The 17,802-nt window shown below is 37.7% G+C and overlaps 1 protein-coding gene across 3 annotated transcripts; it reads right to left on the bottom strand.

Annotated features, from left to right (window-relative positions):
- Nucleotides 1–934: 934 nt before the first annotated feature.
- LOC146455088 (dual specificity protein phosphatase 10-like) lies at nucleotides 935–16,223 on the bottom strand. 3 transcript variants are annotated; one of them, XR_014859086.1, is made up of 4 exons: nucleotides 15,435–16,223; nucleotides 4,485–4,841; nucleotides 3,853–4,056; nucleotides 3,469–3,609 (listed from the first exon to the last, which is right to left on the bottom strand). XR_014859086.1 is itself a non-coding variant. In XM_085094673.1 (3 exons), the coding sequence occupies exons 1-3, from the start codon at nucleotides 15,892–15,894 to the stop codon at nucleotides 3,386–3,388; spliced, it is 1,041 nt and encodes a 346-aa protein (XP_084950799.1). In that variant the 5' UTR covers nucleotides 15,895–16,223; the 3' UTR covers nucleotides 935–3,385. The 3 variants fall into 3 exon arrangements, 2 of the variants coding, with proteins under 2 accessions (XP_084950799.1, XP_084950800.1); XM_085094673.1 differs by lacking the exon at nucleotides 3,853–4,056 and having other exon boundaries at nucleotides 935–3,609; XM_085094674.1 differs by having other exon boundaries at nucleotides 3,466–4,056.
- Nucleotides 16,224–17,802: the final 1,579 nt, after the last annotated feature.

Consider the following 17,802-nt stretch of genomic DNA (forward strand, 5'->3'; position numbering starts at 1 on the left):
ATTCACTTTGGATGATCATGTCGTTAATTCTTATGACCTCAGGGGTTCAATTAGCATTCATATTACAAGGAGAAATTTGATGCTGATCACTGTTAGGGCTTAAATGGTTAATTGTTGGAGATGAAATGCTCTGGGTGTTATGAAAAACAAAAAAATTCTGCAATTTAGCCTAATTTAATCTAGTCGGAAAGGCTCGAGAGTGGAAGAGGCGGCAATTTATGATATCGTTAGGCTCGATTTCCAGCCGTCTATCATCCTCCTCTCAACGAACGACCGTGGTGCGGAGCAACGAACGCGGACTCACAAAACGGCTGGAAATCGAGCCTACGATATCGTGGGATCCACGATTTTTAGCTTTAAGCAGCAGTTATTAACTAAACAGCGTATCACCACTGTAACAGGTTGTCAATGTGTAAATGTATATCCAAGCAATCGCTTTCTTCGCAAAAATCCGCATCATCAAAAGCTACTTAACGACTGGTACAGATTTCATCGGCTTAAATACGGAAAAAGATGAGAAACAAGGCCATCCAGAGCCATTGTTGTCGGAGATAATTCAAAGTTCGCGGCGTTTGGGTCAACGCAGTTGACCATGGACAGTTTCTTTAGTTTAAAGAGGAACAGATGGACGACAATTGCGCAGAAATTTTTGGGGAAAGCAGAACATTTTGAGAGAACAATTAAAAAAAAAAAAGAAAAGAAATAGAAGTTGAAAACGGAGATGCGCGGCTTTAGCCAAAGTCGCTTAAACGTTGTTTTTGGAATTTTTCCTCGACGAGAGGGTGGATACCCTCTAAAAAAACCCTGCAACGGATCAACATCCCGCCCTGGGAGGTGTGGGGAGGAGTAGCATCAACACACCAAGTTGGTTTACGGTGCAGACAGTGGTGTTAAATTTTTGATGATAGTAACGATAGTTAGGATAACAGCAATGTGAAGTTTCACTCAGTTTTATTGCAAAAAAATCAACACAAGATTTGTTAGAATAACCTATCATTACAAAATATCAACCTAATGCTTTCTACATTACGTGCGGTTTCGTTCAAGCATTCATGAATCTAAGAACTTTATTCATACGTCTGCATAACACAAATAAATTCACTAAAACAATGAATGAGATACACTTGATACGAAAGAGAACGAGTCTCGCCGTCCACCCTCGGAGACCCCGACAGTGTCGGAAATTTCTTCGGATGGTTGTCGGTGTTCAAAATCGAGACTAAATGTTTTTTAACGAATATTAATTCTACCCGTTTCCCTCCTTCGAGTCCAAATTTAGTCTCGCGAAAAGCCGAAAACAAACTTAAGCATGGTGCAACCGTTTAGCATTTATTTAGCTTGTCGTGGCTGCTTTTCAAAGGCCATGCGGTTTTTCTTAAACTGCGAGCTTCTTTAGCCGAGCCTCTGGGAGAAAACGGATCAAGCCGAATTTCGCATTTCTGCTGTTAACAAATCTGCTATAAAACTGTAAAGAAACTTTGGAACAAACCGTTTTGTAGTTTAGAATTTAAAGTTTACTTTGTTGCGAACGAAAGGTTGTTACGACAACACATGAGAACACACAACACAAACAAACAAACAAACAAACAAACAAACAAACAAAGGGACGATTACATGTCTTTTCGTTCAAGGAAGGAGAAGACCAAGGTTCACGAAAATTTCACTAGTATTTTTGTCATATAAAGTTCAGCTATAGCGGTAGTTTTTTTTTTCTGTGAGAATTACAATGACGCGGCCCGCGACCTCCTCAAAATGAAACAATTGCATTCGCCACCGTCAACATGGAAACGAAGTTGAGGTAGTCGTTACGTCGCTAAAGCGAAAACATTGGGCTCAGGTCATTTCGCCAGGACGAGAACTTCGCAAGTGTTTGCCAGTGTATAGAATAGAATATGAAGCAAATATAAAGAACACGAATTGGTCTGCATATTACATAATTCAGTTAATATTACTAGGAACTCTCTATACTTACGATTCAAGCTCAAAGTATTTATATATGTATATCTATATGCACTTTATATAACTTAAGTTATGATTTTTCACACAGTACTTGTAGATATTTCAAAAAGTACACGGTACTTACCATCGAACACAAAAGCGTCTGAGAGAATGTGCTTAAGGTGCTACAAAGAGTAACCTTAGCTGTCTAATTCCTCAAACAAAATCCATCTATATTACATAAAACCTCCCCAACGAAAGACGAACCACGAGATGTGTTATTAGAGAGGTTAGATCGCGTTTACGCCAAACGGAAAACGTAAGATTCGCGTTTATGTTTTCTTGGAAAGATTGGTACACAGATAAGAATAGTGCAAAAAGTTCTGCCTTTTGATGCTGACGCAGAACTACTCAATTATACTGAGAGACTGAAAAAAGCGAGCGGAAAATATAGGACAAACATGGTCATTTGTGCCGTTTGCCGTGAACGTAGTTTATATATCTCTATTACCTTTTTGCCAAATGGTCAGGAGTGACCATTCAAAAGAAAAGTAATGAGCAGTAACTTCCGGTGGTTCATTTTGTTATGTTGTACGAAGAAGCTGAAATATCTGGCTTTGCGTATGAAAACTTTCAGTGAAGACGTGTGAACATTGTAAGGAAATCTATCAACTTTCCTGCGGTGCTGCCTCTTTGCCAGTGTTTTTCAATTTTTCCAAACGATTAAAATTTTGAAAACTGTTACATTTGACGTTTGAAATTCTTCCAAGGTGAATCAGTCGGTAATCAAGAAGCAAGTTTCTGCCGTCGCAGGCGATATTTATGTGTATTCTTCGGTTAATTCGCTCCAAAATCTCGTTTTTACCGAGAGTCGACAAAGAATTCCGAGGCTATCAGTCAAGCTACGTCAACGAGTCGGTCAAATTCATAGCTTCGGTCTAGCCAATACAATATTGCTCCGTCACAATTTAAAACTCCCTCCCCACCCCACCCCCTGGTAAAGAGATTTAAATGCGAAGCAACAGCAACACAACGCAATTTGTTTTGTGGGAAACGTTTCACGCGTTTTGTAGAACTATGAAAACCTGGAACTAAATTTAACATAATCATTTACTGCAATTTATCAAAATTTGTCTTCTGTTTTACGCCCCTAATGTTACTCAGGCTAACGGTAATTAAATTATCGTCAATATTATATTAATATTATTATAAATATCATCATTAGTAAAGTATATATATACAAACGTTAACGTTAAATTCACGTATTTTTCAGTTCTTTGTAAAGCTATCTGCTCAGAAGGAAGGCGCGTATTGCGCTCAGCTCCCTCGGTCTCCAAGCGTTCTAACAGATCAACACAAAACAAACATTCTTGTATCCAAAAACGCGTCAGCCATAAGGCGTTACAAACCAAACAGCGTGACAGTCACGCGGGGTTGCGTGACATCCTTAGGAGCTGTCGTCATTTCTCCTGTTTTTCTCGTACTTGAGGAGTTGTCCCATGAAATTCAAGTTGGGCGAAATCACCGGCCTCAGCTCCTTGACAAATTTGTACGCGTCACCCAGGCACAGCCCCTGCTTCCTCATGAGGTACGCTACTGTCACGGTGGCCGAGCGTGACACACCAGCGTGACAGTGCACAAGAACACCGCTGTGTTGCTCACGGGCTTCGTCTACAAAAAGAGAGGTCATCAAAGCGGTTAGATTTCAAGTCGTAATATACGATTCTTGTTCATTGTGTTATTACAATATATTAAGATGTGTCCCGCGTCTTCAAAAGACAAGACAATACAGTAATAACTTATCGAAGCAAAGCATTTCCCGTGCTTGTTTCACCTCACTTTTCCTGTGCCATTTTGGCGACATTTCTAGTATCAAGTCTCGCCTGTTATTTCTTCAAATTTGTTTTTCCTTACACATCCTTCCTTTCTTCGGTTCTTCTCTCTGTCCGCCAAAGACGTACAGCTTTAAATTCCGACACAATCTGGAACCGTGCAACACACTGCATTGGGCTGGCTGTGGCACAGTTCCACTTGACAACAAGGCGTCACAGGCCTCCCTACATCAGGCGCCATGACACCAATACTGTGGCACAGGAATTTCCGTGACGCATTCCTCAACTGAAGAACACATAAAAAATACTTTTCAAACACGTTTCCCTACATCCGGGATATGTCTGAACTAGTGACGTGTCCTTCTAAGGAGGCCAGGTTACACAACACTCGCACCTGGGTTGTTCACCATTTACACGGCAACCCGACATTTGGGGTTAAAAAAATCGATGGTTTGATATATTTCCACTTTAGTACACTTCTAGTACATATTTACCTTGCCAAACGGACGAGGATGTTTGATTTAAATGGTCAACATCCCTTAGTTTTCAGTGTTCCATAAACTGAAGAATTAACACGATAATCCACGACCCAAAAGGGACCAAGCTCGAATCCCCCGTCACTTATATGGGCGTGGGCTGGTTTTTAAATTCTCATTAACGATGTACACACGTACGGGAATTTCAGGAAAATAACTTCTCAGTTTCTTCACTTACCAATAAACTGAATTGCCTCGTCAAAGTGCTGTTCAATATCCTCTTGATTCGAGTCGTTTATTTTAATCTGCTTGTAGTGCATGTCCGAACGCTGACTAAAGAAGTTCGGACACCGCGGCGTAAGGTTAAGAATGTATTTGATTGACAACCTGTCAATCAAAGCTTCATCGGCAGCGCCTTCTTCGTTGCCGAGATACAAATACGGTAAGATTGCCGTGACAGGCGTTCCTTGGGGGCGACCTGGACACGAGTCACATGTTGTTGTGGGAGATGGAGGGAAGTCGGTCACGTGACAGACGTTCACCGGCGCGTTTTCACACAAATTCTGGTAATCTCTACAAAACTCCTTCAGTCCGCCTGGAAAATAAAACGAAACACCCAAATTAAGAAGAGTTGTTGTAAATTTCTTCACGACTTCAGAGGGTAATATGCATAAACCCTGCAATTAAATAGTCTTGACAGGAACCAGCTAGAATTTCTAGAGGAAAAAATCCAAGGTGTTTCTTACAGAGATCCGGCGCATGTCACACCACGTAAAAAAATAACAACAGTGAAAAAGACTAAACAATTACAAAAGTATTGCAACAAAGTTGTCAGTTTTCCGACAACATGTTTATACAAAGCGGGTACCAAACAAAACAACCGGAAGTTGATTAATCAGCGATACAGAACCGGAAGAGGATATGAATCCTTGTTTCGTTCAAAACAAACCCTTAAAAACTCGGTACTGCAAAAATAAACTTGTAATTCAAAGCGAAAGTTCGGTGCAGCAAACAAATATTTCCAAGTAAAGATTCTGCTATTTGGAGTTAAACTTAGCTGTTAATCCGACCGGAAGAGACCAAATAACACGACTCCAAGAGAATGTCCGAATATAGTGAAGTGCACGGGAAAAAGCCAAATTTACCGCGCTGGTTTTAACGTTACCAGCGAAACTGTCACTCGAGGAAGCATTTTGCAGAGGAATTACTGCAAAATAGGGGTCCCCAACTTGGAAAGACGACTATTGACTATGACTACCACCACCTGCTATCAAATATACAAGTGCACAGTTTGCCAAGCACCGCAGTAATTTAAAGTGCAACGTTACCCGCTAGAGCGAAGCGTCGTCTTTGCAGAAGCTTCACCCGCGAATCGCAGCATCGCGCGGTCATATTTCACTACTTGTTTGCAACTGCTGCAGGAAAGAAGTCGCCCACCAAAGTTTCAAATTGCTCTCCGCAAACATAGGTATAAAGACAGGCGTCATTAGGTCATTGAGAACAAAGAGAGGCAGGTATTACTTAATTATGACTTAACAATGACAGACTCTGTAGCTTGGCTAATTATTTTCCGGCGATATGCACTGGTGCCTCACTGTCACAACACCTGCTATATGCTAGCTTTGTCAATTGTCTGCCAACTTTCGCTAGTCGTCTAGGTTCCTCACTTCCAAACATCGTACGAATTAGAAAAGAACGCTGGGGATATTTTTCCGTACAGAAACGACTTGAATGAAGCGAAGAGCGCAAAACGTTACCACTCGTCGATGGCGAACCCATTCAAGTGTTCATTCAACCCTCACAAAACAAGAGTCACAAACATTATGTAGTCTTGTATAAATACGCTGGAGGCCTTCAAAAGGGCAGATTTAACACTGGAAAAAATGCCAAATTTTCATGCCCTTAAGAAGAAATTTTACCGCGAACAATCGCTAAATTAACGCACCCAGCAGCAATTCAGCAGAATTGTAATCATCTTGACCCACTATCGACCTCGTGGTGAAGATGTAATCACACATATGAACCACAACATTGAAACAACATCACCACAACACAATTATTTATAGCCCTCGAAGGCGATAACATCTATCGTTAGAGGCTAATTTCCAGAAGAGGCAATGCACTTTTAAAGACGTTCACAAATTTATTGCTAGACAAGCAAAATTTAAACCGCACATATATCAACTTTTTCGCGTAAAGGAAGCCACTTTAAACCATTTAGATTATAAAATTCACGAAGAAAGAAAAAAAATAACAGTTATTCGCTATGAAAACTGAAACAAATTGACCAGTTGAATACTTCTCGTGGAAAAGAAGCAAAATTTGTGCAAAGTCAGAGAACAATTTGAATTGCTCATTTCTGCAAAACAACACCTTTTGTAACACTGAAGTTTTGCTCCACCCAGCGTTCAATACAAGATCAGCGGCTCAAAAAATATCCTTGAAAACTCTTCGCGATGATAAAAACGCCCTTTGTGAATACAGAAGTAGAAACGTTATAAACCCTAGTCACTTGACCGATAACCTTTAACTTCGTAAAACGCAAATCATAACAAGTCAACTGACACACAGCTGGACAGCAGGACGGGTCATGATCCATGACGAAGCTTTGAAAAAAAGTTTAGAAACCAGGGGCCCGTTTCTCGAAAGTCCCGGTAACTTTTCGGGCCCGAGATCAAATATTCAAATAAAAAAAAGAGCGCGGGTCTTAGCTAACAAACTAGTCCATTTTTTGCTGATAGTTTTATCATATTATCTGCAAAACTATTGAAACCTCGATCTTGAATGTAAACAACAACAGCTTTCCGGGCCCGTTAATTATCGGGACTTTCGAGAAACGGGCCCGGTTTTTCCCAGCATGAGGTGACTGACCCTTTTTCTGCCGTTTGTTTCGGCATAGCGGATTTTTTTCTATTTTACAGACGATAAATACGAACTATCACCGAAAGCACAACACAACGTAAACAAACTATCATTTTTAAACAGTTTCACATGAGCGGTAACATTTTAGATTTAAACCGCACGCTAGAAAGTTAAAACAAAACTGTACGGAGTATTCTAAAAACAGTTTTGAAAGTTTATCACAAACAGCCATCCACGCCCTGCTGATATAATTAATTTTGTAACTGCTGTATGTAAGAGAAACTTCAAATACGACTAACATGATAGGTAATGTTATTATGAAATGCAAAACAGTCCTTCATTGACTGTATCCCGGCAGTGACAAAACTTAATGGCCAACAAAACAATAATTTTAAGCTTTCTATCCATCTATTAAAATGTAACTGGCGATATAACAGAAATTCAATGAAAGCTATACTCCGAGCATGATCAATTTACAAAACAAATAAACCTTCCAAATTGGAATGTCTTGCATAGAAACTCAACAAAAAAAGTTAATATCCTATATACGAATATCTGTATACTCTCACCAAAAGGTTTTTTCAAGGGTAAATCCAATGGAGCCAGGGACAAAATTCTACAAGGCATCGCAGCACATCAGAGCCCGGGTGTCTGTCTACTTACTTAACCTTCCTGCTACTGAATAGCAACACAAATGAACCTGAAAAGACCACTTCACAAGTAAAACAAATATCAGGAAAGTGAAGTCAGTGTTGTAATGTTTCCCATTCAGTGGTCTGTATCGACCGGGCTCGACCGGGCACGATGTGAGCATTCAGGCCATGCATGATGTGGGCATCACCAACCAGGCGTGATATGAGAATTATTGACCAACTTACTGTATCCTGGTCAAGGCAAATAAATACGATTTCTGTCTTCATAACTAGACTGAAAAAAGTTGCTTTCAATTTAAGAGAGTTGCAAGTCTATAGTGTGTTCTCAAACTTCACAAAAAAAAAAAAAATTATTAGGGCTTTCACGTGGAAGATTCTTTTTTCTAAATAAACCTAATTTCAACACCAAATAAATGTCATTTTCTGGGTCACTTGAAACAGAAGACTTAATTAAACAAATTAACTGACCCTTCAACTAATTACATGATCCTAACAATATTCACTGAGGAAACACACTTCATTAAAAATGCAAGGAAAGACTAACCCTGAATTAGTCAATTGACAAAATAAATTAGAGACATTTGTGTGTCAAGGGCAATAGAAACTTGTTACATGTGTATCAAAATTTCCTACAGGAAAGCAAAGTTTCCTTGTTGAAGCAACCTCAATGAAGATTACCAGCATATGACCCATTCAGTCCCCTAAATCAACTCTTGTTTCCAGTTCACTAGCCATACTATTGCTGAAGAAATATTTTCTGGATCACTTGTTTCAGATTTTTACTGTTTTTTGGTTACAATAGGTGAAAACAAACCTTTCTTCAATGTTATATAGTCTTGGAATAGATAATATTGTTAAATACGAAGAAGACTTGAAATCATGTGAATTGAGGGAAAAGCAAGCTTATCTTCTAAACTTCTCATTTTAGAAATATGGAGAAACGAACACAGCACCTAAGCAAAATACTCCTCAACAGTTGAATGAATACTTTTAATGGAAATACTTAATCCCCAGACACAGTTACAACTCTTAGAACCACCTTGTACAGGACAGTAAACAGCACCACAGGAAAGTATTGTTCCGTAGCTATCATTTGAATGGTCACACTTAAAGATTTCATCCATAAACTAAAAACATAGAACCACCTTGTACAGCACAATAAACAGCACCACAGGAAAGTATTGCTCAGTAGCTTTCATTTGAATGGTCACACTTCAGGATTTCATCCATAGGGTAAAAAAAAATAGAAGCACCTTGTACAGCACAACAAACAGCACCACAGGAAAGTATTGCTCAGTAGCTTTCATTTGAATGGTCACATTTTAGGATTTCATCCATAGGGTAAAAAAAAAATAAAACCACCTTGTACAGCAAAATAAACAGCACCACAGGAAAGAAATGCTCAGTAGCTTTCATTTGAATGGTCACACTTTAGGATTTCATCCACAGACTCAAAAGTTGGAACCACCTTTTACAATTATAATAGTTTAAAAACTAATTTTACAGCTCAATTATAAATAGCACTACAGGAAAGTACTGCTCTGTAGCTTTTATTGAAATGGTCACACTTTAGGATTTGACCCAGAGAGTTTCAACTTAAAACCACCTTCAACAGAAAGGTACCACTCAACAGATTTCAAATGAACATTCAGCTTTAAGATTTCATCCATAGATTTAAGTTAGAATCCATTGTAAAGCAGAATAAACAGTGCATGCAAATTATACAGCAAAGAACTCCTCAATAAACCAAAAAATTCAGGATTTTAAAGTGTATTAATGACACAAACTATTTTTTCTCGGTTTTTGGGAGTTTGACGTGTGACAGTACAAACCAATTTTAAGAACAAAAATTATCTAAAATGTTTGAAAACCAGTTTTGATTTATTGTCTCTTCTTGGCAACTGATCAGGATCTGTTTTCTAAACTTCAATTTCTAAGTTAATTTCGGGAATTTTCTAACCAGTAATGAATCTTAAAAGCTGCATCAGAATTTTAAACAGATCGCAACAGACGAAGCTGACTACAACTGGAATCAGACATCGAAAGGTACTATCGAAATAATTAATCAACTAATCGAGTTTAGAAATAGTCCGACAAAATTTATAACATTTTGTCTTAGTTACACTGAAGACCATGCGCTTGTCCTGCGTTGAAGCATCACGCCAAATTTAACAACGACAACGGAATTACCTGTCCTGTTTTTCAAATGATATAATCTGTTGGCCCTCCACTTAAGTTATATCTCACACTGAGACAGATCCCTAAAAACCAGGAGTGCTGTTTGAAGCTACAGCAAAAGCTTCAAGCTGAAAAAACACTGAAACTTCGAGTAGCAGATAAGCAGACTTTGAATCGCTTTAACTACAATTACTTTGACGCTTTTGTCCCAAATTGCTGGTTTTGAAGAAGTTTGGGCATTTTTCCTGCGTATTATTGTAAGAAATCAGTACTTATTAGGTGCTCCACCTTGAAAAGAACAACTGCATGCTCTGTAAAGTGGCTTTGCCCCGCCACCATTTTTGTTTTGTTATCAAGTAAAGTGATGTCACATATGCTTATCACGTGATGTTTTGGCCGTGCGTGGCAGCAACACTTTAGGAGTCAAAATAGCGCTGTGACGAACAGGAAATAACAGCATTTTGAAAACTTCATGCAAGTTTTAAGTTTAGAATCGGTTCTTGTATATATAAAACTGCAATATAGAGAAGTAAAATTTTTTGTGCCATATACACTTTACAAACAAACAAACAAAAAAATAAATAAATAATAAAAGAAAAAACAAAAAGATATACAGGTAATCCAAAATTACCATCACTGAATGTTTTTAGGGAGAAATAGGGATGATTGAATTTAAGGGAATTGAGAAAACATAAAGCTGTGACATTGTATGCTCAGGGCTTATAATATTCTCTTACAAATCTCTGGCTATAATTCAGGTGATGTTTGAGCCCAATTCAGCCTGAAAATATAAGACCACTGTAAATAATAATACTATCAATCAATTTACCTCATCTGAGCAAATATTTCTTTCATAAGAGAACTAACAAAAACGGTTCAATGTTCACCATCTGTCACGTTTTCACCCTTCTGAGTGATTTTTTGGCTGACAATGTGGCCAATGTGGCCAAATTTCACAACGGTCATTAGGTGCTCCTTAAATATTTCTTTGGTTGGAATGTCAAAGACAACATTTCTAATGTTGGTTTACTTATTTTCTGAAATTCTTTCTTTCAAGTGGAGAATTTGTTGGCTTCGTATATTGCTCTCCAACAAGTGCTACACAACAGAAGCCAACTACTTCAAATCTTATCCCTTTAACCCCTAATATCAAGGAACAAATTCTCCTATCTTGGACCCCATACTTTTCAGATAAAAATACTGTGGAGAAGTTATCAATATCAAGAAAATTCACCTTGGGTGATCATATCCTTACTTCTCAGGGTTGAATAAGCATTGATATTACAAGAAGTTCGATGCTGACCCCTGTCATGGCTTAAGGGTTATTTAAAGCCCTGATGCTTAACTTTTACGTTCAGTCTTTTCTTTGTTACATTTTTTGCAAGTTTCATACGATCCAAAAATAACATCAAAGGTAATGTGCAAGATCCTGTTCACAACACGTCCTTTCACATTCAGAAGGTTAAAACGGGTGGGCCTTGGGAGGGCAAATTTGGAAGAAAAAAACATTTCAACAATTTTTTTTTAAAATATAAAGCTGGCTGAAAATGTAAATAGAAAGTATTTGAAAAACAGTACCAAATCTGTGCTTTCCTTTTGTCTCAAGCCTTTCTCTGAGCATTTCTTCAAGCTTTCATACAATGCAAAGTGCAAGGGCCACAGATCCACTTACTTTCAACATGTCACCGCTATGCTGTATTCCATTTTTAAAAATACAAATATAGATCTGTGGCTATGCTAAACACTAGAGTGCGTCTAGGAGGCTTAGAATCAATGCTTTTGTATTCCTTGTTCTTTTTTTCTTCCCTTTCTTGAACCCGCCTCGAATAGCTTGATAGCTACATGTACCTGTGGATTCTCAAGTCATTGAATGTAATTTTATCATTTATTCAATAAAAGTTGTTGTTTTGTTAGAAGAATAAAGGCTGTTTGATGAATTTAGGTCAGGATAAAAGGTGATTTTCAGCCTTTTCCTTTATTCTATTTTCTAAGTCTCTCAGAATTTCTTATTTTGGAATATTAGCAAGGAAAATGAAAGAGGGGTGGTGGTGAATCGTTGCTAAAATAGGAAACATCAAGATTCATGGGTGAATGAAAATAATTTAACATTAAAGGTTTATACAGCAGTTATGTGACTTAGAACAAAACAACTTGAAAACAATGCTTGTGTGGAAACAGGGTTCAAACACAAACTGGGAAAGGGAAATTCCATGACTTTTAATCCAATTTCCTGACCTCAAACAATGAGTGAAATGTTCTACTGGCTCAACATGTTGATGCTTGACACAAAGTTTTCTAAATTTCTTTTCCTTTCAACCATCCGTGTAAAAACAGTTTTGGTAAAAATCTGAAATTCTATGACTTTATCACGACCCAAACAATTTTTATTTCTTATTTCCATGACTTTTCTAGCCCTGGAATGCAATTTTCAAATTCCATGATTCTCCATGTCTGTGTGAACCCTGGGAAAGCTATCTAGCCTGACGTGTGTACAAGTCATCTCCCCTCTTTTTCCTTTCTTAATCCACAACAGTAAAGAATAATGTCAGAAAAAAAAAAAGAAGAAGAAAAAACAACCTCTCTCCTATCTCAGAAATGAAGAGCCACATTAGAAGGCTCAAAGCCCTAGTTAGATAATTTAATCCAAATACTCCATTCGCAAGGCAATAACCAAAATTGTAATTGAATTGAAGAGTATGTGAATTGTCACACCCCTAGTGAACATCTAGAGTTTCATTTTTTTTTTTTAATTTCAATATTCGAGAAACTGTACTTTGAAACAAGGATACAGCTGACAAATGTGAAGTATATTAAGTTCCACTATTACTCAATCACTAAAGAATTCTCCATTTGGCCACAAACATCAGCTTTTTAATTTTTGGATGTTTTTCCAGTTACATCACTTAACAGTGAATCTACATCATGAGTGGTAAACCAGCATTTTGAAATTTGAACAGAGAACTTTTTGAAATTTACATGTCAGTTTTGAACATTGCCAGCAAAATTTCAGAGATCCCATAGAAATTTCCCTAGCTTATTGACGGTATAAAGCTATGAATTTTCCTTTACATTACAGCATTAAGTATTTGGAAAATAACAATTGTTTCCCAAGTATTTGGAATTTTTGTTTTCCAGTTAACATGTCTTTTTTGGAAAGATTTGTATAGAAATCTTCAACATTTCATTCAAATACCAGCCATTACAAAGAGGAATTTGAATGTTCATTTCATTATTGGAAATACTGGTCAGGTGTGACGTAGACTGACCATAAACCTGGCAATATTTTTCAACCAAAAAAGCCAAAAAGTAAGTTTGGCCGGGGCATCCCCTGTTCACTGTTGTTGTGGTTCTAAAATTAGGGATGAACGACGAGTTGGAAAACATGAGGCAGAGGAGACCAATATCACCTAGAAATGGCAGTTGAGCTCACATCAGGACAAGAGAGATTACAAAATGGCCAATGTTTTGCTCCAATATTAGTGAAATGCACCCCAAAAAGCATCTGTAGTGAGCAACTCTACTTAGGTACAGTAACTACCTTGACATTCTACTTTAAATTTCAGCTAGTGTTGGGAGACTCAATATTACTATCTGTGTTGTTATTTTGATGGCCTAAATGTGTTATGGTTCAGGACAATGCAGTAATTTGTAAATGTAAACAGAGAAAAAAAGGAATGACTTAAGGATGTTTTTGCCTAGGGCCTGTTAATTAAACACAGCTAGATGGTTACTCAAATTCTGTAAACAATATCTACCAGAATCTTTTAATGAACAGAACTAAAAATTTCTGCTGTGTGATCCATTTGTGGTAAACCAAGCACTATTGCTGCATATTGACCAACAGATCACATGAAATATGATTACCAATATTTAGCTTAGAACCTGATCAAAAAATGCTAAGTAGTCAAGGAATTGCAATATTATAAGCTATCCCATCACTGCTATTTATGTCTTTTGAAGCAAATTTATTCATGAATATTTGCAATCTTTCCAAGGAAAAAAAGTCAAGAGTAAAACAAATTTAAATGTGAATACAACGGGCACTTTCAAGCAAATTACAAAAAAACATTTTTTTGGCTGCCCAGTTGAACCCATAATCATGCGACACTCAAAAGATTCTTCATACTGCTGCTTAGATAACCTTTTAAGCTCCTGGAAACAATTTTTCATATGTTTGATAAATTATGGCTTAAACACCCTAACATTGATGTTACTCATATACTTGTAAGGACCCCATTTACATTTACTTTTTAGCTGAAGAAGGTGTCGGAAAGCAACCAAAATGATCAAACCTTGAAATTTTAGCCAGTTTTCAACTTTTCGTTCCTTTTGAAATATTTTAACCATGGTTGGTTACAACTTCCACATTTTTAATAAGTTGAGCTAGACCACTGCTAACTTTAACAAGGCAGCTAGAAAAACTTGTTTGAGACAGGAGAAGTTGCGAAAGCCTGAGCAGCAAAAAGTAATATTATTACTCAACAGTACTAATGACAACTGCAAAGGGTTTCTGATGTCTGCAGAGATAGCAAAAGTTCACGGAAAGTTTGCATATTTGCAGTTCTGAGGTTTTATTTAAATACTTTACCCCATTTGGAAGAACTGAATGCGTAAAAATGCCTTTCTGCGTTATGTTCAGGGCTCAAGGATGCCTGTCATAGCTGATAAGCTATGTCATACAATCCACTTCATACCAGAAATTCATGAAGATTTGTATAATGGAGGGAAGATAGCAGTCACACACGCTTCGTACAGGGGTATGTTCTGCACAGCTGATGTGCCACTGAAACTACTGAACAGTGTTGGTCTTCAAATGAAGTTTTGCACCAAAGATTATTTGCTTTTTCGCGTCACTACCGTACTTAAAAAGACATTACGCTGAATCAAACTTGATTTGTATATTTTCAAGACCAGTCCTTGAACACGTATTGTTCTGAAATACGGGCAAAAATTTCCCAAAAATCTGTTGTTCACAACAGCGGGTAGCTACTTTCAATTTCACTTTTCAGGGCTAACTAGTTTCATGTTTTGAGCTCAGAATTCGCGCGATAAAAAAATGCCGACGTCAGATTATTTCCTGTTCAGACAAACAAAACAGTAAAAAAGCACGAAAATCGCTGTTTCGGTATCTGACCGCTCACAAAAGCCACAAATGCGTCACAGCATTCTTGTCGTAAAAGAGAAACCAAACGTGACAAGTTCTTTGTTGCTTTGGATTAGCAGTAGGTTTTAAAATATGTGCATGGTTTTAAGAGATCGACAATAACACGAATTAAAAAAAAAAGTTTTACAATTCAAAGCAGACAACACAGGCAGAATTATTCAAAAATATCGTGGAAAAAAAACCATCGAGAGCTGAGCCTTCATTTGTTGACATTTGCGCGCGACTTGAGCTTACGTCTACGACTTTGCCAGCACTCAATGATTTCTCTCGCTTGATCGAGCAGACCAGAAACTAAATCGAGACGAAAACTATCTAAAATTAGTCCACTTACCCTTCAGCACTGAAATGTTTTTGCCTTCTTTTAAAAGAGTTTGTAAAACTAAGCAAATCGGTCGACAGGGATTACAATCATCTTCGGGTCCACTAGAGAGCTCGTCGTAGATGACAAACGTTGTCCCCACTCCTCCACTGATAAACTTCTCTTTTCCCTCCGCAGATGAGATCAAGTCTTTAAGCTTTGCTTTTCCCTGCGATAGTCTTTTCCTTCCTATTCCAGTACAGTTAACATGAATAGCACCTCTAATATGCAGTCCGTTAAAAGCTACTAAAGATCTACAGTCCACAATGAGAAATTCGGCCGAATTCGACGAAGAACCAACATCGTTCAGCCTTTGTGCGAGTTCGCGAGGAGACACACATTTCCATTTTCCACAGCTAGACATGTCGTTGGGTCGGTTTACACATCCAACTTTCGTTTGAGTGGATCTTGGTTCCAGAAGAAGTGGAGGCATTAAGATGAAATTAAAAGTCAAACAAGAACGATGTTCAAAAGCCTGCAGAGCCGAACCCAAAACGCGTGTAAAGCAGCTGGCTTGAAAAAGACTTGGAGAAGGCAGTCTTTTCAACACGTGTAGACGAATGCTACATAAAAACTTAAGTTATCTTGAAATTACAGAATGTTCTCTCCCTCTTCTAGCTGCCGAGCTTTCCAACAGAGAGACTAACAGTGCATTTCGCTTTCGAAAGAACTCGATTTGTACTCCCCTAGTGTATCGTACCTTTTTGCATAGCTAGTTGAGAAACACTGAAGCAAAAATAGAATCATTCAAAAGAACCAGTGATGTCATCCGCAGCCAATGAGATAACACATTCAAATAGCAACAAAAAGTCGCTGACGACTCGTGACGACATCATCCATATTTGGTGTTGCCATCGTGACAAAGCAGCCGAAGATTTCCGAACACCCACCGGAGCATCTGTTCGGGGTCAATAGTCCAATACTCCAATTTCCGTAGTCTAAAAATAATTATTACCCGTAGTCGCTTGTTCCGCGCGTTTAATCACGTATGCAATATTTACTTTCATAAGAATCCTTAAAGTTCTCATAAAATATAAAGATGTGTTTGTCAAAAGAACGGCAAGATGTTTTGTTCTCCAAGATCAAATTATTATAGTTTGGGAACTTTGCATGCTAGACAAGTTTGACCATTCCCGAGTCAGCCCAAGAATGTACAAGAAAGTTCATGAGCGTGCTATGTAGGACGCAGATTGAAAACAAACAGGAAAAGTCAACTTCACCCAATGATTTACATTGTAAAATGACTTCCCTTTAATTTAACTCGTTATTAAAATTATTTTTTAATTGAGTAGTATGTGTTGCCGAATTGTTCAATCGTGGAAACCGGTACAGTTTAATAATAATTTTCTTACTAGAAAAAAAATATATGGATATTTATGTGACACAAAGCCCGAAAGCTCATACAAGGAAGCAACCGATGTTGTGTTGTTTTGGCGCGATATTTAAGGGGCCTCATTAGTTTGGTATCTAGGTGAGGTGATAACTAAATCTGTCAGTCTCTGCTGAAACGCGAAATTGAAATTCTTTCGAGGTATTTTGTTTGAACACTTCAGAAACTTCATGATTAATGTTAACGAAAGTTAAACTTCTCCTACCTCGTCTTGAGGTATGGGGTTTGTAAACCTCGTTACTACCCTTACGTTCTCTCTGTTTCTCCCATTTTTCTTGATTTGATTTATTTTTCGATTCTTGCGGCATGTATACAACATTTTTTTTTCAGTTGTATTTTAGTCTATGAGAGCATGCCGCTTGCTTAATAATTCCCGTGTGGCAAATAATAGGCCACAATTATAGTTCTTGATCAACACAATCAACCGTAATAATTTTCACTCGGTGAGATCATCAACATCTGAAAGTAAAACATGACAGAAAAGTGGCTTGAAAGTTGTCAGATTTTTTTTAAAAAAGCATATTCATGAAAATGAAAATGAAAGCACGATCATGATTTAATACTAGCACATGAAAGCACTAGTACAGAAGTCGGTTTGGATCATTACTTGTTTACAAGCGTATCGATCATTGAAAACTGAATAAAAGCTATTCCTCACTGTTTCAAGAGAACAAAAGTAGTGGTTTAACTTAGAAATTTATGTAGGTTCCTGAAACAAAATTAATTTATGTAACGTGACAAAATTGGAGTCCGCGCGGCGCCACTCTGTCACTCAGTCATGCCGAAAATATGCAGCACGCGTTCACCATTCGGTGCTCGCGTGACAGGTCATATAAGCTCGTGCCACAGGAAAAATACTGCTCTTTTATGTTATATAAGAAAATTAAAATATCCATGTTACTGTACACCACGTGTATTAACTTAGTTTTCGCTAATATCGACATTTTCTGT

This window comes from Pavona decussata, unplaced genomic scaffold (assembly GCF_977016875.1).
Source record: "Pavona decussata unplaced genomic scaffold, jaPavDecu1.1 SCAFFOLD_286, whole genome shotgun sequence".
NCBI classification, from domain to species: domain Eukaryota; kingdom Metazoa; phylum Cnidaria; class Anthozoa; order Scleractinia; family Agariciidae; genus Pavona; species Pavona decussata.